Raw genomic sequence first — 24,397 nt, 5'->3', positions numbered from 1 at the left:
TTTTTTTATTAGTTTTTTGTAATATATATATACTGACTTTCCAGTATTTGTATTAGATTAGATTTACTTTCATTCCAATTGATCCATAGTGAGGTGGTCTTCCAGGATGTGGAACATGTCAGGAAAACAACAATACATGACAAATATTTACAACTAAAACAAATAAGCTAATGTTCCATTCCACAGGTCCCAAGTGGAATGATCATTTTTTAATGAACACTATATGAAAGTCATTTTACAAATACTAGTGCACTGAATTTAAAATAGTTTCTTTTTATTTATAAGGTAATAAACATGTATTGCAAGTACTATAATACTTATTTACAATGAACACATTACTCCACTATACACAAATCAGTTTGTTTTACTGAGAAATTCATCAATGGAGTAGGAGGAGTTGGCCACCAATATCCTTTAGGCTTCTCTTAAAGTGAATTTCATTGGTTGTTAAACTTTTTATGGCTGCTGGCAAGTTATCAGTTGGTGATAGTCTCTAAACATTCCAGAAATTTCCAAGCTATAAAATTAACGTTGCTATTGTAGTCAAATATTTGTGTTTTCACCACATACAACAAAACAGCCACTAATTGACACACATTTACTGTACAGAGTATGTGACTATCTTTTCCATAAACAAAAATCACAGATTTAAATCACTGATAACTTCATTGTATCTTCCTAAATCTGAGAATCATTTATGCATCACACTTTGTTATTGTAATTTTTGTTTCGTATGAATAATGCTTCACGATCTGTAAAATACTGTTTCCCGCATATCTGAGGACAAATTTACAGAAAATCTGGTGTCATCATTCTTCACTAACAACACAGCTACAATTTTGTGGGCGATATTGTATTGTGAGACTGAGGTTTCCAAGTCTTTTCAATTCCCTACAAGGCCATTTGGCAATTATAGATATCTTCCCAAATAAACCCACAGTTGTTCATTGCAGGAATTTGGGACTCCCAATGTCTAGACTGCTTGATACATAATGTGCTCCACATGTTAACAAATCTTTCACAAAGATATTGCTCATTCTGCATAATATTATGACATCCTGTTTTGGGTTTGTTGGTTGGATTGGGGGAGGGGACCAAACAGCGAGGCCATTGGACCTTGGGAGGAAGGATTGGGAAGGAAGTCGGCCGTTCACTTTCAAAGAAACCATCCCAATATCTGCCTGAAGCAATTTAGGGAAATCACAGAAAACCTATATCACGATGGCTGGACATGGGTTTCAACAACTGTCATTCTGAATCCGAGTCCAGTGTGCCATCTCACTCAATATCCTGTTTTTCAGTCAGGTTAGCCATAATTTATGACATTACATAAAATGCAATTAAGTTCCTCATAGGACAATGGATCTATAGCAAGCATCACTCTGAATACACACTACACCAATCCTTTTGTGGGGCATTGAGTAAGAAGTAACTTTGCAACTTACAAAAGTTCTGTTGTATAAGCTGACAGAACCACTAATTCACAAACTGGTATCTTCAGGATATAATGAAATAGTAAGTAACCAGCTGCATACAAGAAATTTAATTTCTTTACCAGTTTCGGGCACTTATAAGGTTATACCTATCACATTATTCGCGAAAGTGTCAGACACTATGAGCCATGACCATGACATTTTGCTGTGAGCACTTTGTTGTTCACAAATAATGCAATAGGTATAATCTTCTGAAGAAGAGCACTAAGTGTCCGAAACTGGTGAAGAAATTAAATTTCTTTTACGCAACTAGTTGCTTATTATTTCATTACATATGACTACAGTTGCTGAGGACGGATAAAATACCATCGTAAGTAGATACAATATCTGACAGCCAACTTATATGTTCGTTCACTTCCTACATCATCAACTAACTACAAGACTGACTGCCTAATTTCAAGATTATTTTGCCATTTTGATAGACAGTTATTTATCCATAATATGAACAGAATAAATAAAGTGGTTCTCGTACTTCCTGTTTCAGCATAGATGAATATTTTGAATAGGCTGAATTCAATATCACAAGCAGAATTTATTTTGAACTAACTAATCCTGAAACTGAATTGTCTTGCAATGCAACCCCTTCAGTTGTCAGTAACATTTGTAACTGCCAGTCTCCAAATGGGTTAAATAGTGGAAGCACCAATGGTTGTAACTTCTAGAATTTCTGTTGAAACCTGCTGATGACACATTAAATCTTTTTCTAGTTCCTTTCTTCTGTAAATCAACAATCTCAGAACAGTGAACTTCCTTGACAATTGCAACATGACAGAACAAAGATGATAATGTTGAGAGGTAGTTGCCATATGGAATTGTCCCTCACATTCTCTCTGTGACAACACTACTTCCTCTAAAATGAACATTACTACTCATCCTTTATGCTCAATAACCTTTTCGCAGCCCTCAACACATTCACTTGTTTTAGCAAACATTATTGCAGGATGAATTCTGATTATATGTACCATGTTTAACTTGGTATAGCTAATGTGCACTCTCACAACAGTTGGGAATTTTTATTTAATCAGTGCAATTATCAAACACCCTATTACAGTGCTGTTGCAGAGCAGAGTGTGGAATGTGCTTCCGCACTAAGATACTAAAATCAGTCCATGACATTTTTTGTGGTAACAGTTGCAAATTTTTAAGGAACAAAAGCTAGTAAAAACACTGACTTACAAATAAATATACAAATGATGAGACCCTGTTAGGGTCTTAGCAGCTAAATGTTTCTTCTAAATCTAAAAAGACTACATCTATACTCCACAAGCCAAGTTCTGATGTGTGACAAAGTGCACTTTCTGTAATAGTTTCACTTCCCCTTTTGAAGTTCCAGTTGCGTAAGGTTCACTGGAGAAAAGATTCCTGGCAAGCTTCCGTGTGGGCTCTAATTTCTCTAATATTATCTTCATGTTCTCTCTGCAACATATACATAGGAGGAAGCAACTTGTTGACTCTTCTAGGAATGTACGCTCGCTGACCTTTTAACAGCAGACTATACCGTGATGCCGACCGCCTCTCTTATCTGCTATTGGAATTGGCTCAGCATCTCTGATGTTTTCGTGCTTACTACACGAACCTAAACGTGCAGCTGCTCTTTAGATGATCTGTATTTCCTTCATTAGTCTTATCGAGTATTGATTCCATACTGACTAATAATTTTCCAATACTGGTTGCACAAGGCTTTTGTAGGCTACCCCCTTTGTTGGTGGAGTACATTTTCTTATGATTCTTCCAACGAATCTAAATCTGGCATATGCCCTACTTGCAATTAATTTTATGTGGCCATTCCACTTCAAATCACTCCATATGCATATTCCTGGATATTTTATGGAAGTAACTGCTTTCACTTGTAGTTCTGCGACTCTGCAATCACATAATAAATGCTTTTTCTGTCTATATATTCACAATAAACTTATATTTGTTTATGGCATTCCCTGAACCAAGCATCAATCATCTGCAAGTCTTACTGCACTTTGTTACACTTTTCTAGCTGCACAATTTGTCTGTATATAACAGCATTACCTGGAACTTTAGATATTGTCCACCACGTCATAAGTAATGGTCCTATAAAACCCATTTAAGGTAAACCAAAGTTTGTTTTACTTCTGAAGATTTCCCTCTGTTCATAATTACACACTGTGCTCTGTTTTCTAGAAACACTTCAATATAACCAACCACACAGTTAGCCTGATATTCCATGTGCTAGAATTTTGTGCACATGGAGGCCGTGCGGAACTGTATCAAATGCCTTCTGGAATTCAAGGAACACTGCACCAGCCCGAGACTGTCTCTACTGCTTTCTGGGTGTCGTGGACAAACAGAATGAGTTGAGTTTCACATGATCATTGTTCTAATAACCCGCATTGGTTCCTATAGAGGAGATTTTCAATCTCCAGAAATGTCTTAAGATGTGAGTTTTTTCATCTGTTCATCAACCCTCCTCGAAAATGGGGATGACTTGCACTTTTTCCAATTGCTGGTAATGCTTTGCTCCTCTAGAGACCTACAGTACACTGCTGTCAGGAGAGGGGCAATTCTTTCACAAACACTGCATAGAATCAAACTAGTATTCCATGAAGTCCAGTGGCCTTTTACTGTTGAGTGATTTCAGTTGCTTTTCTATCCCTTAGTCACTTATCTCACTATCAGTCATTTTGTCATTCATGTGACGATTTATAGAAGAAACTACAGTACAATCTTCCTCTGTGAAACAGTTTAGGAAAAAGAAAGGAAAAGGAAAAGTATTTCGGCCTTTTCTGTCATCCTCTGTTTCAATGCCATTATAGTCACGGAGTGCCTGGACAGGTGGCTTCTATCTGTCTACTGATTTAACCTAAGACCAGAACTTTTTACAATTTTCTATCAAGTTTGTAGATATTCGTTGAATACAGCACACACAGCCCTCTGTATGCTATTTTTTGCTTCATTAAGATTTTATTTGTGAGGCTTTGGCTACATTTAAATTTGGAGTGAATCTCTCTCTGCTTTTGGAGCAGCTTCCTAACACGGTTTGCAAAATACAGTGGGTCTTTTACATCCCTCACAATTCTGCTTGGTATGCATGTTATATGATGCCCTTTAACTTTGCCCATTGATGCTGAACTTTGTCAGTGTTGGGAGATGAAATTTTTATGATGACCTGTCAGGTAATCTGAAATCTGGCTCTTGTCACTCTTGCTCAAGAGAAAGATCTTTCTCTGTATTCCTATTTACAGCCATGTTCAGTGACGGTGTAACGGTCTTGTTATCATTGATTGCTTGACCTACAATAACCAAGTTGAAAAGCTTGGGTCTGTGTCACCAGCAGATCCAAGAAGTTAGCTTCAGGAGTCAGTTCCCTGATTAACTGCTGAAGGTAATTTTCGGATGTGGTGCTTAGAACAATTTCAAATGATTCTCTGTCCCTACTAGTCACCCTAATCCCTTAAGCTGGTTAGTTGGTTTGTCATAATGGGGCCAAACTACAGTGTCATCAGTCCCAATCCCTTACTTCTCCCAGTCTATAGCTCTTAAGTTAAAATCTCCACCTATAACTATAACATGGCCAGGAAATTTACATAAAATATTCTCCAAGTTTCCCCTCAACTGTTCTGCTAATACTGTTGCTGAGGCAGAAGGTATATAAAAAGACACCCAATGAGCATATTTGGCCCACCTTTATTAACACTTTTCACCAAAATTATTTCGCATTCAGGTCTGTACTAGTCTCACTAGATATACTTATTGCTACAAACACGCCTCCACCACCAGTGTTCAACTCTTTGCAATAAACATTCCAGTTGGGGTTTAGATTTTCATTGCTATTCACGTCTGGTTTCAGCCACCTTTCTGTCCCTAGTACTATGTGGGAATATTTACCATTTATAGGTGAGATTAGTTCCAGGACCTTTCCATAAACACTCCTGTAGTTAACTAACACTATATTACAATTTTCTGTCACCCATCTGCTATGACAAATGCTACTCTATCTGGACTCAGAAACCATTTTATCACGCCTGTGGAGATGTTACTCTATCCTGAAAGACCCACATTTGCACACATGAACTCTGCTACTCTATTAGCCACTTACTGCATGTAGTGCCTGCCTGACCTATTCATGGGAACCCTACAATTCTCCACCCGATAGCGGAGGTCATGAATTTGCATTTGATACCATCACAAAAAATATGAGCCTCTGGTTTAGACCTTCCACTCTGCTCCAAACCAGAGGACCACAATCACATCTGGCATAGATGCTGCGAAACAATCCTGCGGGTGAGGCTAGCTGTCTTCACAAAATCAGCCAGTCACCTGTAGGAAGCGAGGGTGGCCTCAGAATGCAGGCAACAGGTATCATTCGTGTCTACATGGGCCACAATTTGCAGCCGGGTGCTCCCAGTACATTTGATCATTGCTGGCAGAGCCTCGTTGTTTAATGAGACTCCTCACTCCCAGGCAAGCAGACTGCCCACTATTTTCCTGAGGTGCTCCATCAACTGCCTAACATTAGAGCTCCTAATGACAACCAATCCCACCCTCTGCACTTGTCTGCATTGGCAAGTCCCAACAGGTGAGGTGTCTTGTACTGTCACAGATGTACTTTCAGTAGAAGGCAATACCAAGCCTGCTTTTAAGATGTAAGGGGACTTGCAAATTTGGAAGCAAAGCTGCATCAGGGAACCCAGACAACAGTACAGGCTCCAAAAGTGAAAAAGCATTCACCTCAGGTGTCCCAATGCTTCCACAGTCCAGGATAGAGGTCTGAAACCTGTCTAATATGGCTAATACAGCTTCCAGCTGTTTACAGACAATGGACAATTCTCCCTGCATATACAAATGTTCCATATACATCACCCACAGTCTCTACCCATCTTTAATCAATAAACAAGAAAAGAAAAACTAGTTCTGGTGTCTTAGATAGCACTAATGGCAATACTCAATCAATAACAAGAAATGGAAAGTGCAAGCTGCTACAAGAACACCAGCTCACTGACCTGACGGATAGAACAGACAGATGATTAACTGCACAATGACTTGAGACTTTATCTGAAATAAAAATTAGTACCAGGAAACTGAACCAGAAATAAAGATTGTTTATGTAAACTCATCAGTATACCATTTGGTAGTAACTTCAGTTTTCTAAAACACAAGCACAAGAGAGAGTTTATTTTACAAAAGACATACCAATCACTCATTTAAACTGATGTCATTTATTGGAAAGGAAGCAATGTAAGAAGTTGCAACAATATTTTTATTTCCAGTAACTGACTTACCTTCTTACATATGTTTTATTCAGTAAAGAAAATCCAGGACCATACAAAAGATTAAAATACAGGGTGTTTCAAAAATGACCGGTATATTTGAAACGGCAATACAAACTAAACGAGCAGCGATAGAAATACACCGTTTGTTGCAATATGCTTGGGACAACAGTACATTTTCAGGCAGACAAACTTTCGAAATTACAGTAGTTACAACTGTCAACAACAGATGGCGCTGCGGTCTGGGAAACTCTATAGTACGATATTTTCCACATATCCACCACGCGTAGCAATAATATGGCGTAGTCTCTGAATGAAATTACCCGAAACCTTTGACAACGTGTCTGGCGGAATGGCTTCACATGCAGATGAGATGTAGTGCTTCAGCTGTTCAATTGTTTCTGGATTCTGGCAGTACACCTGGTCTTTCACTGTCCCCACAGAAAGAAGTCACAGGGGTTCATGTCTGGCAAGTAGGGAGGCCAATCCACGCCGCCTCCTGTATGTTTCGGATAGCCCAAAGCAATCACACGATCATCGAAATATTCATTCAGGAAATTAAAGACGTCGGCCGTGCGATGTGGCCGGGCACCATCTTGCATAAACCACGAGGTGTTCGCAGTGTCGTCTAAGGCAGTTTGTACCACCACAAATTCACGAAGAATGTCCAGATAGCGAGATGCAGTAATCGTTTCGGATCTGAAAAATGGGCCAATGATTCCTTTGGAAGAAATGGCAGCCCAGACCAGTACTTTTTGAGGATGCAGGGACGATGGGACTGCAACACATGGGGCTTTTCGGTTCCCCATATGCGCCAGTTCTGTTTATTGACGAAGCCGTCCAGGGAAAAATAAGCTTCGTCAGTAAACCAAATGCTGCCCACATGCATATCGCCGTCATCAATCCTGTGCACTATATCGTTAGCGAATGTCTCTCGTGCAGCAATGGCAGCGGCGCTGAGGGGTTGCCGCGTTTGAATTTTGTATGGATAGAGGTGTAAACTCTGGCGCATGAGACGATACGTGGACGTTGGCACCATTTGGACCGCAGCTGCAACACGGCGAACGGAAACCCGAGGCCGCTGTTGGATCACCTGCTGCACTAGCTGCACGTTGCCCTCTGTGGTTGCCGTACGCGGTCGCCCTACCTTTCCAGCACGTTCATCCGTCACGTTCCCAGTCCATTGAAATTTTTCAAACAGATCCTTTATTGTGTCGCTTTTCGGTCCTTTGGTTACACTAAACCTCCGTTGAAAACTTAGTCTTGTTGCAACAACACTGTGTTCTAGGCGGTGGAATTCCAACACCAGAAAAATCCTCTGTTCTAAGGAATAAACCATGTTGTCCACAGCACACTTGCACGTTGTGAACAGCACACGCTTACAGCAGAAAGACGACGTACAGAATGGCGCACCCACAGACTGCGTTGTCTTCCATATCTTTCACATCACTTGCAGTGCCATCTGTTGTTGAAAATTGTAACTACTGTAATTTCGAAAGTTTGTCCGCCTGAAAATGTACTGTTGTCCCAAGCATATTGCAACAAATGGTGTATTTCTATCGCTGCTCGTTTAGCTTTTATTGCCATTTCAAATATACCGGTCATTTTTGAAACACCCTGTATAAACAACAGTGATTACACAATGAAGCTAAAGAAACAGACAATATGAAACCGTATGTTCTCATAACAAACTGTGCCACAATACAAGACGAGCACGCGTAGAACAATTATGCCTCTGTGACATGCACTTGTTTCACATACTGAGCCCACAAGCAGGCAGTGCACCCCCAGTAACTGATCAGTGAAATTGATGCATACTGCCTCCATCTAGACCACTCAAACTCCTCAAAAACAATAACATTATGAACACAAGCATCATATCCACCAAATCCAAATTCGGAACAAAACGGTAGATATAAATGCTGTTTACGAGACAGTATTTTCTCAATTAACGTTGACTTGCCAATATTTGTATCACCATAAAGATATAACTGTTTCTTAGGCACCTCCGTTGACCGAAAGGCCTTGTTATACCACCGTACAACGCGCCCCGCCCAGGCATTATAATTTAAATGACACTCAGTAAGAGACCCGACGACCAAACGATTCGCTTGAAAAGAGTCGAAATATTTCTCAATGAAACGAATACGAGACCAATTATTAACTAAGAATGGATCCATGTAATCTATAACTTTAGTACGTTCGGCCCACCTACGCAAGCGTGATGTTGCATACCTTGGGTTTGTTCATGACTATTGGCAACATTTTCATACTCTGCTCTTCGGTATCCCAAAGCGGGATGCAGGTTGTGAGCCATTCTGAAATATCCAAAACATAATACAGACGTGCCAACACTTGCCACCTAAAATGTAAACAAAACTCATTCTCACATGTACATTGCCAATGCTCTTTGTCCGTAGATAACTTGTTAACAAGCCTATATTTGGTTTTACCCTGATTAGGAGACCTCACTACCCGTGAGGCCATGTTCTAGGATGGCCTTCGGCTGTGCGTCTGAGGTATGACTTTTGATATTTTATGTATTGAGGCTCTAATAGTTATACCACAAAGGCCTATAACGTCCCTATCTGAAATCGTAATACTTATGTGCACATCTTATTCCATTAGGCATAAAAACAAACTCTCTATATGCTTCCCTGAATTGACGAATTAAATTGTTAAGATTTGGCTTATAATACCAGAGTTCTTCAAGTACAATAACAGCTGCTGAATAATTTATTTTGTTTCCATAGAAGGTAATAGCTAATTCATCAATCCTTTCTTGGTTGGTAGGAACAAGGAAGGCGAGCCGCAGGTCGTCCGGGTAATTTCTGATATGGTCCCAGTTGCCATAAAAAAACTCCAACGCAGACATTAGCTGTAAATAACAATCTTTATTCAGAACGTAACGGTACCCTTCCTTTTACAAAATGTCATGTACACTATTTCTAACAACAAAAGTTACATATTTAACTTCACTTTGCACTACATCATTCTTCGCAGGTTCATCGCCGGCAATTTGAAGCCCAATATAAAAAGGATTAATACCTTGAAATAACTTATTTTTAGCTCTACATTGCGTTTCCAAATCTGTCCATGATTTTACTTTTGATATATCTGCACTTGTCTCGGGCTTTGAATACGTTACAAACTTAAGTCTATTTCTTCTACTATATCTACGTCATGGAACTCCAGAAGATCGTTCGGGTTTAAGACTAAATGGACCAATTTTATTACTACAAACTATCCGAACTTTCTCCAAAGCACCTTGGTCTTCAAATATTTTCTTATTTGCTCTATCATCCAATGTTAAACGTTCCACTCTTACATTAATCCTATACACATACGTAACAACTCTATTAATTATTACTGATGCATATTTGTTAGGAAAAAACTTAAATTCATCTGTAATGTCATAATGTTTCAATGTAGAGAAATTAATAGCACTCTCATCATATTTCTCAGTGGCGCCCATTTTTCCATATTCGAACCTAACACCATCGGATTGCGTATACTCTGTGCGCCATCTGCACATACGACCAAAGTACGGCCTACTGAGATTCGTCCGTCAGCGTATCCAACGCCTCGGGCGTGCAGCGCAAACCCTGCGGGTCATCCTCATCCACACACACACACACACACACACACACACACACACACACACACACACACACAGTGTGTGAACTCACCATTTCTTGTGTCCACAACTGTCTCTGGATTCACCCATTGTCTTTGCATCCTTATCGTCTTTCCCCATGCAACAAAGAATATAGCACAGTTCAGGAAATGGTTCTAGAGCGACAGGCTTCTCGCTCCATAAACCAGTTCATTAATTTATACAATATGTCACCTCTACTACCTGCCACTCAACTGTGCTATAGTGAATGAAATTAAGAAAGTGACTGACAGTTGTCCACAGGGCAGTTACCATATGAACATTCAACTAGAGAATGAGCCCTGACACACTTTGGGTCATTTCACTAGTCGTCTATCAGCAAATCTGAACCTGCAGCAAACTCAATAACAGGTGAGCCGTGCACAGTACCACGCAAACCCTGCAGAGAACCACACATGTGGTCTCTGTGTGTGCATGCACATATGTGGTGATAATAGTGTTGCTTTTTGTTCATATCTAAACTACAGCTATTCAGCAAGTAAGTCTTCAATACAGGTGGACAGTTTCCTCTCAGGTACTGTTTATAATCCATCCAAAAGTTTTTCCAATTACTGTTAAAATCGTGTGTAAGTTCCGACAAGGTGCATGCTGCCTTAACTTTGCAAACAAAAACTTCAGTCTCCCTCCATTCAAAACTATACGAGTATAAACAGCTTTCAGAAGAATACATTTTGACACTTGTGGATCAATCTTTTAAATATAATAAACACTTAAATCTTCAGTTTAAAAGAATTATTCAAACACCTACCGAATTACCTTGTGTAGAAATTCCAATGTTCAGTCCCTCATTGTGCTGTCCATACACACACCCAGTCCAGAAATGAACAGTGTGAAACATTTTTATATCAATGGACACGCGTATTTCACGGCATTTAGTTTCCAATTGTCTACCCCCTGAAAGTTTTGTACAAGTTTCATTACCAGATGGTATTGGCCAATGTTAGAAATATTTCCAGCTCATTCTACTTACCTATTTCTTCAAAACACATTCAAATAAATTATTACACGTATAATGAGCTCATTTCTTCTGCATGCCCCAAAATGATAATGATTGGATCATAGTGACAATGTCTTTGAGTTTTCACTTCTGAAAATTTCAAGTTTTCTCATCCACCTTTTACATTTTCCTCGGTATACACAGCTACTTTTCCCTTCATTGTTTCAGCCTACACAACCTGTTTGCCTAAATCATGCAGTATTGATGATATTTGTAGCATCGGTGTGGTCACCTTCCACATGAATAGTGTCTCAAAGTACCTGCAGAAGGAAAAAAAAGACATTTCAGGAAAAAATATTCTAACTAGTGCATATGCCATCATATGTAAGCTTTTCAAACACATTAATGAAAGTGCACTCAAAAATAATACTGTAAATATCAAATAACATTGCCAAAAAGTTTCAGTGCTTAGAGTATTTTATATTGCATGTCTAAGTGGGTGGGGGGGGGGGGGGGGGGTGGGGAGGGAAAGAAAAAAAAACTAAAGAATTTCTAGGACAATAGTTCCACATAATTTTCCTTTTCATTTCTGCAGCAACAACCACCTGCTATTGCCATAGTTTATATGTGTGTACATAATTTCAGTTTTATCAAGAAAAGGCATGTAATTAGAAAAGTTCTGAAATGGAAGTAATGAACAGTGGCAACACTGTAATCTCTTTCCTAACAACAAAGCAGTTAACAGCAGATACAGTTACACAGAGTTGCTACAGTCAATTTGTATGTTCTCTATTGAGAGGCTCGAAGTTCTGGAATATGCTCCCACCCCAGGCTTATGAAATGGAAACATCACTGGCCTGTCAACAAGTTAGATGCATTCAACTGCAATAAATTTATCCAACAGAATTAAATTTATGTAGCTACACAAAACCATCCACGCAGAGGACCTCTAGGCCAACTTAATATCTAAAAAATCACATGTGGTTGCAGTACCTATCTCTCCTGACTGCCAATGATAATGTTATGCTCTGTGCACTCATCGATCATTATGCTCCATACAGTATGATCTACTCACCCCAAACTTGCCTCATTCTCAACTGTTTCTATGATTCTACAAGTTATTATTTTCCCTGCATGTACGATGAGAAACCTCCTCCCAACAGATGGGTTCATTTGTGACAAAATCATCCTACAAACAAGACGACGTGGCAACATGTAGAGACGAAATTCTCTCAAGTTTCCAGCCACATCAAATGGTTCAAACTCCATGAGCTCTCTGCCAAGTACACCTTGTTGATTATCAAGTGGTAACTGTCTTTGGGTAACTACTACCATCCTTATATAGCTTAGCTGTCTTCTGTCACGTCATTGGTGCTCATTCCAGCACCATAGAAGATAATGTCTTCATTGCCTGCTGGATGTGTGTGCTTCAACCTCCAGACGGCTGGGTCCCAAGCAATGCTTAGTGGCAGTCCGCCATCTTTATTGAGGGTGTTGTCACAAATTTTTATCTCTATCGCCTCTCATTACACTGCCCCATTCTCTTTGAATGCAATATGATGACCATTTTCTAGAGCATGCTCTACTACTGCTGATTTCTCAGGGTACTAAAGGAGAAAGCATTTCCTGTGTTCTACACAGCACTGTTCAATAGTATGCAGTCAGTCTGATAGTCTGTCTACACCCATATGGTATTTACATACTTCTGGCATTCTGAGGCCTACATTGTCTGTCAGGCCTCCTGAATTGTTGGAGCCTTGAAGACTAAATCAGTTTTGTGTCTCTTGAAGCTGGCTGATTTTTCCTGTTACTAAGCCATAGAATGGCAAAAAAGCAAGCTTCTTTGAATCCTCCTCAGGCTCCTTCAGCTTCCATGTTCTTGGAAAGATACCTTGTAAAATATTGCAGTTGTTGGAGTTGTGTTCCTCTAATACTTTCCATAAGTGGCTCAACTCCTACAGTAGGTTTCCAGCATCTGAGACAGCCTGCACTACGTGCGAAGGTCCTCAGAACAGAATGTTCCTGCGATGGATGCTGAAAGCTGTTAGCGTGCAGATATTGGTCTGAGTGGTTGTGTTTCTGGTAAACACTGTGGCTGAGCTACCCATTTTCTTTACAGCAGACGGGGATGTCAAGAAATGAGAAATCACCATCTATCTCTATGTCCATTGAGAAGTTAATGTCATGGATACTCTTGATGGTGTCCAAGAATTCTGCTCGCTTTTCTCATTCACGAAACTAAACAATGAACATGACATTGATGTAACTATTAAAGCAACTAGGCTTTGCCAAAGCAGTGTCTAGGGCGATGTCTTCAAAGTTCTTCATACATAGGTTGGCTATAACTGGAGCTAATGAACTCCCCATCTTTAAGTTCCCGTCTGATTATAATGTCCACCGTCATAAAGAAAATGGTTAGCTTTGATGTGGTGTCATTATTCATGCGCATTGCAATGAAGAACTCTATAGATTCACTCTCCACTTATTTGAAAACACTGTTGTGGATTTATTCAGGCGCACACTGACATTTTCTATATGACAGAATATTTTAATTAGATGTATGACACCACAATAGGGAGCCCATTAGCCACTGTAATACCCAACCTGTCTATGGAGTACTTTGAGAACATCACCCTGGACACTGCTCCTGCAGACGTTAGTTGCCATTACATCGACAACTCGTTCGTAGTCTGCTCTCACAGACATGGACTGCTGGGAGAAATCTCAGACAACATTAACAATATCCATGACATCAAGTTCGGAATGGAGGTAGACACAGATGGCACCTTTCCTTTCCTTTCCTTGACATCCTTATCCACTATGAAGAAAATGGGTGTACTGGAAAGCCACCCACACAGACCACTAGAATTCACAGATCATCTTTCAAGAAACACTGAAGCAGAAGGACCCCAAAAAGGGCTTGAGGAAGTTCATATTTTTGCTGTTCTCTTACTCAGTAACAGTCAAGATTAACCAACTTCTAAAGAGGCATAAAACTGATTTAGTCTTCACGGCTCCAAAAAAAATTCAACAACTCGTGATGCCTGTGACAGACAATGTAGGTCTCAGAAACCCACAATGTAAACGGTGATTATAATTATTTCAAAATGCTCTAGAAATGGTCAGAATGATGTCAAATTGCAATGGAATATTATTGGGGAAGGGGGAAAATGTATGGCAGAAGAAAAAAGTAGTGTGAAAATTTATCAGTAGATGGCACTGTATGTGTCAGAATATGTAAATGAAAACATCTGTCACGCGCACAATCCACTGAAGTTGGTATAAACACGCTGGGTAGATGGCTTTCCTCCTTTTGTGTCTGTGATGTTCGTCATGACTGTCTCAATGCAGGATCAAGCTCTGATGGTAAAATGACTGTGCACACGTCGCTCTGCAGAATTTCCAGACAATGAAGCGGTTGAAAAAAGGCGTTGGTCTGATGACTGCCGTGGATCTGGAGAAAATGATTCGAAAAGACATGTTCTTTTGATGTGCAACCTGGTAAAGGGAGGAGACGAATTGATTCGATGTCAATGAGAGCAGCGCCACAGCAATGCAGGAGGAGACAAGTGGTGGTGTGCAAATGTGTAGCGCATGGAGAACTGCCCATGGACATACCCATGAGCCCAGCCCACAAAGTTCTACACGAAACATCCTTCTTTGCTAGCCATTCAAAATTACCAATGTGCACGAGTCGCTTCCTGTTGACCTGCCAGCAAGAGACCTTTGCTTTAGAATTTCTTGCTCACATGGAAGTAGACAAAGATTGGCCATGGAAGATTTTGTGGACAAATGAAGTCCACTTCCATCTGATAGGATATGTCAATACACAGAATTGTCTAGTATGGGCAACAGAAAATGTACACGCAAATCAACCAGAACCACTTCATCCTGAAAAGGTCACTGTGTGGTGCAGGTTTACAGCATCATTTATCATAGTGCCATATTTTTTCAAAGAGACAGATGCTTTCGGTCCTCTTAGCTGTACTGTCACAGGTACGCGCTATGAGTGTCTTGTTCAACAACATCATTCCAGCTCTCCAACAGTGTGGATGGGATCATTTTTATGCACTATGATGCACCTTTGCACCTTACAAATCCAGTTAAGCAGCTGCTGAAGCACCATTTCAGAAATGCTAGAATTATCAGCCGCCATTTCCCCACAGCCTGGCCATCCCGATCACCTGATCTTAATTTGTGTGACTGCTGGCTGTGGGACTATATGATGTTCAGCATTCCAATTGCAAACTTAGCTGCACTGAAGGCATGCATTGTGAACACATTCTGAACATGACCCCGGAAACACTTCAGTCAATTGTGGAACATGCCGTTTCTCAATGTCAACTTGTGGCAGAGAACGATAGACAGCATACTAAACATGTTTTGCACCAGTCACATGAAAATTAATAATCAGATTTGATCTTGATTCATGCTTTTTATGCAGTTTTTGGCTTCAGGACAATTAGAAACTGATGTGAGTGATGCTTTTTATGTGGTTTTTGGCCTCAGGACAATTAAAAACAGGTTTTTCGCATCTGATGTGATATGACCCTGCCGTTGTGGATGGGCTTGACAATGGCCAGACAGTACTTGGCTGAAACCTCGTGGATTTTAAACCACTTTAAGCGGCTGAAAGCTTGAGAGAATTTTTTCAAAATAATACTCTACGACACACACAAGTGTGTCTGCACTGCCATGCATTCTCGTGGTGTTGGGTTGCAAGCTTCACCAAGAGACTAAACTCTGCTCAAAAAAGAACAGCAGTCACAGTCAGCATTATAGATCTTTGCACAGTGTGTTATTTTGGAACAAAATAATGTAACTATGTGATCAAAAGTATACGGACACCCCAAAAACACACTTTTTCATATTAGGTGCATTGTGCTGCCACCTACTGCCAAATATTCCATATCAGCGACCTCAGTAGTCATTAGACATTAAGAGAGAGCAGAATGGGTACTCTGCAGAACTCGGACTTAAAATGGGTGTCACTTGGGTCATATGTCTGTATGCAAGATTTCCACACTCCTAAACATCCCTAGGTCCACTGTTTCCGATGTGATAGTGAAGTGGAAACGTGAAGGGACATGTACAGCACAAAAGTGTACAGACTGACCTCATCTTGACTGAGAGACCGCCGACAGTTGAAGAGGGTCATAATACGTAACAGGCAGACATCTATTCAGACCATCACACAGGAACTCCAAACGGCATCAGGCTCAACTGCGAGCACTATGACAGTTAGGTGGGAGGTGATAAAACTTGGATTTCATGGTAGAACAGCTGCTCATAAGCCACACATCACACTGGTAAATGCCAAACGACACCTTGCTTGGTGTAAGGAGCATAAACATTGGATGATTGAACAGTGGAAAAACATTGTGTGGAGTGACAAATCACAGTGCACAATGTGGCGCTCCGATGACAGGGTATTGCTATGGCAAACACCCAGTGAATGTCATCTGCCAGCATGTGTAGTGTCAACAGTAAAATTCAGATTTTGTAGTGTTTGGTGAGGTCATGTTTTCCATGGAGGGGGCTTGCACCCCTTGTTGTTTTGCATGGCACTATCACAGCATAGGCCTACATTTATGTTTTAAGCACCTTGTTTCCCACTGTTGAAGAGCAATTCAGGGATGGCAACTGCATCTTTCAACACAATCGGGCACCTATTCATAATGCATGGCCTGTGGCAGAGTGGTTACATGACAATAACATCCCTGTAATGGACTGGCCGGCACAGAGTCCTGACATGAATCCTGTAGAACACCTTTGGGATGTTTTGGAGTGTCTAATTCGTACCAGGCCTCACCAACCGACATCAATACCTCTTCTCAGTGCAGCACTCCATGAAGAATGGGCTGCCATTCCCCAAGAAACCTTCCACCAACTGATTGAATGTATACCTGCGAGAGTGGAAGCTGTCATCAAGGTTAAGGGTGGGCAAACACCATACTGAATTCAGACATTACCAATGGCGGGCGCCATGAACTTTTTAGTCATTTTCAGCCAGGTATCTGGATACTTTTGATCACATAGCATATCTGTTGAAAACAAGGGTAACTCATCTTCCACACTGATGTCCATTTGCACAGAAATCTTAATAAAGCGATTCCTCATCTTTCCAGTTTCCATTGATTATATAGAGAAGGGGACAGTAACATTATTTAGATGCCTGAGGATTACCAGAAACTGGGGTACTAACTCCCCGTTTTGACCAATGACGACGTCACCATGCCAAAACCCCTGCTTTGAGCGTATCCTACATAGTAACCAAATCATCTATCATAACACACTATAAATACAAGTACCACATGAACCTACACACGACTAAACCCATTGAAACTAGTGGGCTAAATATGGGGAAACGGGGGGTTTTGAAAGGAACAAACTAAAATTCCCAATAATAAAAACAAAACCATTCAAGACAACATACTGCAAAAAACAAAACACTCGAAACTGATAAAAAATAAGACCCAACAAAACCTTACAAAATGCACCGTAAGATAATGGTATCTCAACCTCCAGTCCAACTACATAGCTCAACGCTACAGTTAAAGTACACTTAGGGTGTCCGTAGCTTTTTTGTTGGTGTTTTAGCTGCTAAGTGTGCGTGGTGCATGATGGTAAATGAATGCGATGAATGATGTGTTAGATAAGACAAGATAGTGGAGCCCATGATAAAACAGTTTTGAATAAACGTCATAAATGGATCAATGTTTTTTCAATTAAATCATGGGAGGAAATATGTGGATCAATGTTTGTTATTAATAACAAAGTCACGCTTTCAATATGTTAATAAACACCAATCCAGCTACTTTTTCCCACAATTTAATTAGAAACACTGATTCACTTAGTGGTTACAGGGAAACCTGAGAATAGCCTTAATTTTACAACATCATGTTTTATATGACAACATCCTGCACAGTAGGTTTCATTGTGTCACCACGTAATTTTGTACACTCCACATTATAACAACTATGGCACTCTGAATGACACAGTATCAAACCTCACAAACACATTGCCACCACACAATTAAACTGTTAGAGGACTCCACCTCTTCATACACTATGCCTTATCCATCAACATTTAATTTCCACTCCAAAACAAACACACTGCAGTTCAATGACCTCACACAATACATCGCAGCACTGCACAACTATCCAGCGTGTCAAAGCAGATTGGTGGTATCCTACAACCAAGTATATGCACTGAATGCATTTTCACAGTATTCTACCAGTGAACCAAAGTCTCCAACCTGTTTTACATATGATTGGGCATCATTACATTTCATTTCATGTATAACAGGTGGATGTCATTAATACTACACAGTAGTGTTATGGGTCACTTCTACTGTCCTGCTTGCTGAAGCGTGTGACCTGAGCTTTCTTCCAACCACTGGGCAGAATTATTTTTGTTTGACGGTTCTGAAACATATTGTGGTTAAAAGAGGAGCTAAATAACAGTGAACATGTAATAAGAACCAAAGTTATGAATAAAGTCTGTGCAGACCCACCAACAGTCAATAACAATGTATTTTTTACTGGGAAAAAATTACTTCGGTTAACTGGAATTCATCAGTAATGCATGTTTTATCAATGCCTACCTGCAGTTAGTCTTTTCACTATGGTGTTCTGAAGCCTGTATATGCTTTTACTGATCAAATATTAAATGCACTGAATAACCAAACATCACCCATTGGGATATTTTGCAATCTCTCAAGGGCTTTTGACTGGCTGAATCATGACAATCATTGTAGTACGTGTAGACGAATGCTAATGCCAAAGACTGTGCATGTAGCAGAGTTCTTCATAAGGCTTTGTATGCTACGTAAGGGAATAGAAAAGTAATTTCATGATTGTTGGTATTTGCAACAATGTGCGTTCTTATTACATATTTTGACAATTGCCGTTTTCCTTGCTATACAAACATTAGGTATACTTGGTTGAAGGATACTATCCATCTGCTTTGAATCTAAAGGTAATTGTGCTGTGCCGGAACGTGTGACTTCAAGTTGTGTGTTGACAACATGTTTGTCAGACATGTTGTGTCATTTAATGTGCCATAGTAATGATGAGGAGTGTACAACATTATGTGGTGACACAATGGATTATATTGTGCAGAATGTTGTAAAATTTAAACTATTCTTAGTTGCCTGTGTAAGCACTAAGTGGTTCAATGTTTTTAATTAAATCATGGGAGAATGTTGGTACATGAATGTTTATTAACATATTGATCATGCAACTATTTTTGGGATTACCAGAGACTGGTATACCACCCATTTTCTTTGACCAATGACATAGTTGCCATGCTGAAAACCCCATTTGAAGTGTATCCTACATGGCAACCAAAACATCTACAATTACACTTGCAGAAAATACAAATACCACACAAACCAGTACACTGACTAAACTCACTGAAATCAGCAGGACAAACAGTAAAAAAGGGAGTTTTCGATGTGAACAAATAAAAAATCCAATAATAAACAACACCGTTCAAGACACAACAAACCTTACAAAACATACCATAAGAGCACAGTAGTCCACTCTCTAGTTAATCTTAGCCAGTCTACAAGACAGATATACCGAGTGAGGTGGTGCAGTGACTAGCACACTGGACTCTTATTTGGGAGGGTGATGGTTCAAACCCGTGTTCGGCCATCCTAATTAGGATTTCCGTGATTTCCCTAAATCGCTTCGGCAAACAGCGGGATGGTCCTTTGAAAGGACATGGCCAACCTCAGTGCCTGGTCCACTCTCCCAAATCATCCAACCAAAGGAGATTACGTACTTCAGTGAGCCATCCTAGAATCTTGGACTAGTGTGAGACCCATACCAAATGGTGGATGTATATGAAGGAGGGCAGCATGAATAGTCAGACTGGTTTGACCCATCTGAGAGAGTCACAGTCACTGAAATGCAAAAATCTGAACTGGCAGATAGCAACTTTCTCTTGAAAGACTACTTCTAAAGTTTCAAGAAACAATAGTAAGTGAGGAATGTATTAGAACCTCTTACATATTGTTCCCAAGTATCTGTGCACACTAATTACAGTTCACATAGAAACATTTGAGCATCATTCTCCTCACATTCCATGCACAATTGCACAGGAAGAAACGTACATCGATAGTACAATGGAAAGTACCCTCTGCCATGCACTCAGTGGTTTGCAGGGTTCACATGGACATATTTAACCCTACATAGTATATTTTGTGACTGCTTCAATGGGATTCTCCAGATAATCTTTGATCCTAACACCCTCATTCCTTTATTACAATCAGAGAAACTATCTGCACTAGTTCTATAGCTTGTTGAAACACTGCTGACAACTTTTGACCCATAATGCTTAGCTTGCAAACACTCAACATCTAACAACTTCACCCTCACACACCAATCAGCTGCATGCATAATGGCACAATTGACAGTCAAATTCCTTTTATTTTACAAAACACAGACTTGAGAAATTATGATAATCAATTGCAGTGAATACAATGCACACGAAAACCCATTACAGTTACCAATCTTGTAAATCAAGTGAGGTTTCTTGCAATGTTTACAGTTAACTCCAGTTCACTGTCATTTCAAAGAAATAAATACCAGAACAGTTGTCATACCACATCAGTAATGTACCACAGTGAAATATGGAACTAATAACTCACTTTTACTTTATTTTTTAACAGTATGTTTGACTACAATGTTTCTGACATCTATCATACCATAATTTTCTTTCAAGACAATACAGTATTATCAAAAAAGATTTAATTTATTTCATGGTTTGTCACGCACTAGGAAAAATAAAGACATGAATTGTCTGTAGTGTCAGCAGCCCTACCTGTCAGTTTTCAGTTTCAGGTCCCCACGTGGTGACAAATCAATTTTAAAAGAAATTATATTGTCATCCACCAGAAAATTGTGTTCAACATCTCAGTAGCAATATTGCAAGTCTGGATGAAAAATTTTTGTTCAATTCCATAATCTTATGAACATACAACTGGAACTGACTGAAATCTTCTGTTTTTAACAGAAAATGACAGCACATGGAATTCTGCAACATATAACAATATCCATAAGAATATAATGTTACTACATACAAACAGGACAAACAAATTGGTACCAGAAGACAATGTCCCACATTCACCGCACTGGACTACATGAACATTAAAAGCCTGCACATTCAAAAAGTGATCTTTCCATAAAATTTATGATTTCTCTGTAACAACTGTTCTATGTGACTAGCTTACAGTAAGAACACATTGCCATCACACAGTCTCCTTACATCATCTGTGTGATTTTCTCTAGTATCTCTTCACTTCTTATTTAAGACATGAAATTCTAAAGATAAATGGAATTTTAGTTAATACATGATTTCTAATTCAAACTAAGTCACATTACAATATTCAAAATTATCTTCAAATCTGTCAGTTACACTAACAGATCTAACATGCTAAACTAGTGTTTTGCTCACAATAGTAATTTTAGTGAATAAAATACGTTATATAGTGACTGGTGTGGTCTTAGAGGCTGCAGCAGTCCTGATTTCTGATTGTCAGCCATTTCTAAAACATGTTTACCACTGTTTGGATGGGCAATGCACAACGAACAATACAAACATGACCATTTGCAAACTTGTCATGTGAACTTTTAAAAATCAATACCTACATGCCAAACTAGAAACTTTAATATGCTGTTCATTTAATACAATAGTGGCAAAATAAGAACCAAGAAGTTCTTTATCACTACATTGTATATGAAACTATGCACTTTATGTATATATTCCATTTGTCTTGATACCATAAAGTCCTAATTTGGATTACTTCCAGGCTGCAGATATTCAAGCAATCATAATTTTCAAGATTATAGAGGCGTGGCGGTCCATTAGATTATTGATTCCACCAGCCTCTATAATACTGTCGTTCGAAATCTGTATTTTCTTTAAAAGCTGTGACATGTAATCGAGCAACTGCTAAGGTCTTTTTCTAGTGATTTCAGATATTGCAAGAAATTTATTACACTGAAATCAGTATATAATGACAATCGATTCCCAAATTTCTTAATTACGATGGTCACATTTTCTCATATTTTAATCTTTAAAATGCTGTTCTAAAGCAACTTTACAGCGAAATAATGTCTGGTTGACGATATTACACACAATCTAAGCCCAATAGCCCAAACGATCGTCAATATGGGACAGTCTTCAATCCTTTTGAACAGCAACAGATCTTTCCTGAACTCAGTTTATTATTTTTCTATATGTTACTAAAAAAAATTACAATAAGAAAAATTTTTATCACAAAAAGAATAACATGTCATAAAGCATTGGCGTACATTATTTAAGACATACTATTGTATACCACTGTGTCATATGCTATAAAAGCTAAGGAGCAACATCACACTGTCTGAATTACTTCTAAGAGCATTAGAGCAGTTCCATCATGAAACAAATCCTCCTACACTGAAAAGTTTGCCGACAGTACGAAAGACTTACAGCCTCAACTTCTCCATCACCAGTTCACCTTCTTTCAACCAACGACATTACTACACGGATACTAGTAAAAGTTTTAGATTCTCCGACCATAGATACTAATGGTCGAAGATTCTCCTTGGATTTAGCTAAACCACAGACTGTGGCTAAACTTCTGTGCCATACATGGAGGTAAAAATAATTCTACCTCCATGGTGCCATACTTCGACCATAAATATCTGTGGTCGAAGGTGCCATACTAGAAGCGTCTCGCGGGCCCCGAGGAACCATGACGTCATATCATGGCATGACGTCGTCTCTCATGCAAGCCAATATCGCTGGTAGTTTTCGAAACGCGGATATTCTTCTAACATGGCATGCTGATGCCTTATGGATTTGTGTATGATGGCGGGATTTGTGTGCGTTAAAGCTTTTCAATCACGGAAAAAAATTGATAATACTTGCTGCGAAAGCACATGTTTGCAGAGGAGAAAGGATAGTTTATATTCCAGACAATGGACGGTAAGTAACTTCCGTTAGTAATCTTATCATGCGCAAGAAAAGTAAAATGTATGGTAAATCTACAGAAATTTCATTCTTTGTGCCTATAGTATTCTGATGCATTATGTTACTCAGTAAAGTTTCTTTCAATGCATCTATGTGGATTATTTGTGGTAACGGCGTATTCTCATAACAAATGGCTTCGGTATTTAAGTTGCAATCATCGAAACTTTTTCCTGATCAAAAATTGTGTTGTAACTGTATTCTAACAGTAACCTGCACATTTGAAAACTTTTGAATGTTCACAATTAATCATTGATCATAGTCAGTATTTTGACAGTAAAATAGATATGAATCGCAGTGACTGAATCCAGATTTGTGAGTGGTGTAATGTGTTTTTGTAATGGATGTTTCAAAGTTTCTGAAGTGAAAGTTGAAGGAAGAGAAGACAACGAGAAGTAGCTTTTTTGTCTGTTTCATGGTTTATAGGCCTACTGGGGAACTCACCATGTAGAAAAACGAGTAAATCATCCAGCTTGGTACCTCTCTGGTGATGTGGAAATCCGAGCATTGTTAATAAAGAAATTAATTCTGTGTGTGTCTTTCTTTTGATTCCTTTATCATGTTGCTTGTAGTAGACCAAATTTAATTAAAATACCCAGGTGATAATTTCAACATAAATTGGACTATGTGGATACCTGCATCTCACAGGCAAAGTATAAATATTCACCATCCTCTGGCATGCGTGTTCACTAGTCAGTTATGGCAAAAGAAATCACTGACTCAAAGCATAATTTGCTTGGTAGACATAATTGGAAATGGCCTTTTTAGTTATAATTTTACATTATTAGATTACAGTACTCCCTGAGAGATTATCTTCTGCATTTCTTGGCCCTGACATGATTAGTAATGGATGTTTCACCACCAGGTCTGGCATACAGCATTAAGTGTGCTGCTCTGCTGTCAGCAGCATGGTAGTCAATGTGTTCAGCAGTCGTTTAGGAACTAGTGTGAAGTATATGCACCTGTACAGCCTTGGCTAAAAAGATACAGCTAGAATGCTAATTACTGTTTCAGGAATTATCCTTTA

The 24,397-nt window shown here is 39.3% G+C and overlaps 1 protein-coding gene across 3 annotated transcripts; it reads right to left on the bottom strand.

The window, feature by feature from the left end:
• Nucleotides 1-257: 257 nt before the first annotated feature.
• On the bottom strand, nucleotides 258-22,903 carry LOC126469884 (uncharacterized). Of its 3 annotated transcripts, XM_050097219.1 has the most exons (6): nucleotides 22,831-22,903; nucleotides 21,178-21,390; nucleotides 11,380-11,666; nucleotides 11,158-11,303; nucleotides 9,433-9,611; nucleotides 258-517 (listed from the first exon to the last, which is right to left on the bottom strand). In XM_050097219.1, the coding sequence occupies exons 3-6, from the start codon at nucleotides 11,396-11,398 to the stop codon at nucleotides 457-459; spliced, it is 405 nt and encodes a 134-aa protein (XP_049953176.1). In that variant the 5' UTR covers nucleotides 11,399-11,666; nucleotides 21,178-21,390; nucleotides 22,831-22,903; the 3' UTR covers nucleotides 258-456. The 3 variants fall into 3 exon arrangements, 1 of the variants encoding a protein (XP_049953176.1); XR_007586088.1 differs by lacking the exon at nucleotides 258-517 and having other exon boundaries at nucleotides 6,664-9,611; nucleotides 11,166-11,303; XR_007586089.1 differs by lacking the exons at nucleotides 258-517; nucleotides 22,831-22,903 and adding an exon at nucleotides 22,687-22,742 and having other exon boundaries at nucleotides 6,664-9,611.
• Between the last annotated feature and the right edge of the window lie 1,494 nt (nucleotides 22,904-24,397).

Source organism: Schistocerca serialis, chromosome 3, assembly GCF_023864345.2.
Source record: "Schistocerca serialis cubense isolate TAMUIC-IGC-003099 chromosome 3, iqSchSeri2.2, whole genome shotgun sequence".
Lineage (NCBI taxonomy): Eukaryota > Metazoa > Arthropoda > Insecta > Orthoptera > Acrididae > Schistocerca > Schistocerca serialis.
Note: the sequence above shows the minus strand (reverse complement) of the source record. Positions and strands in the feature narration are given on the sequence as shown.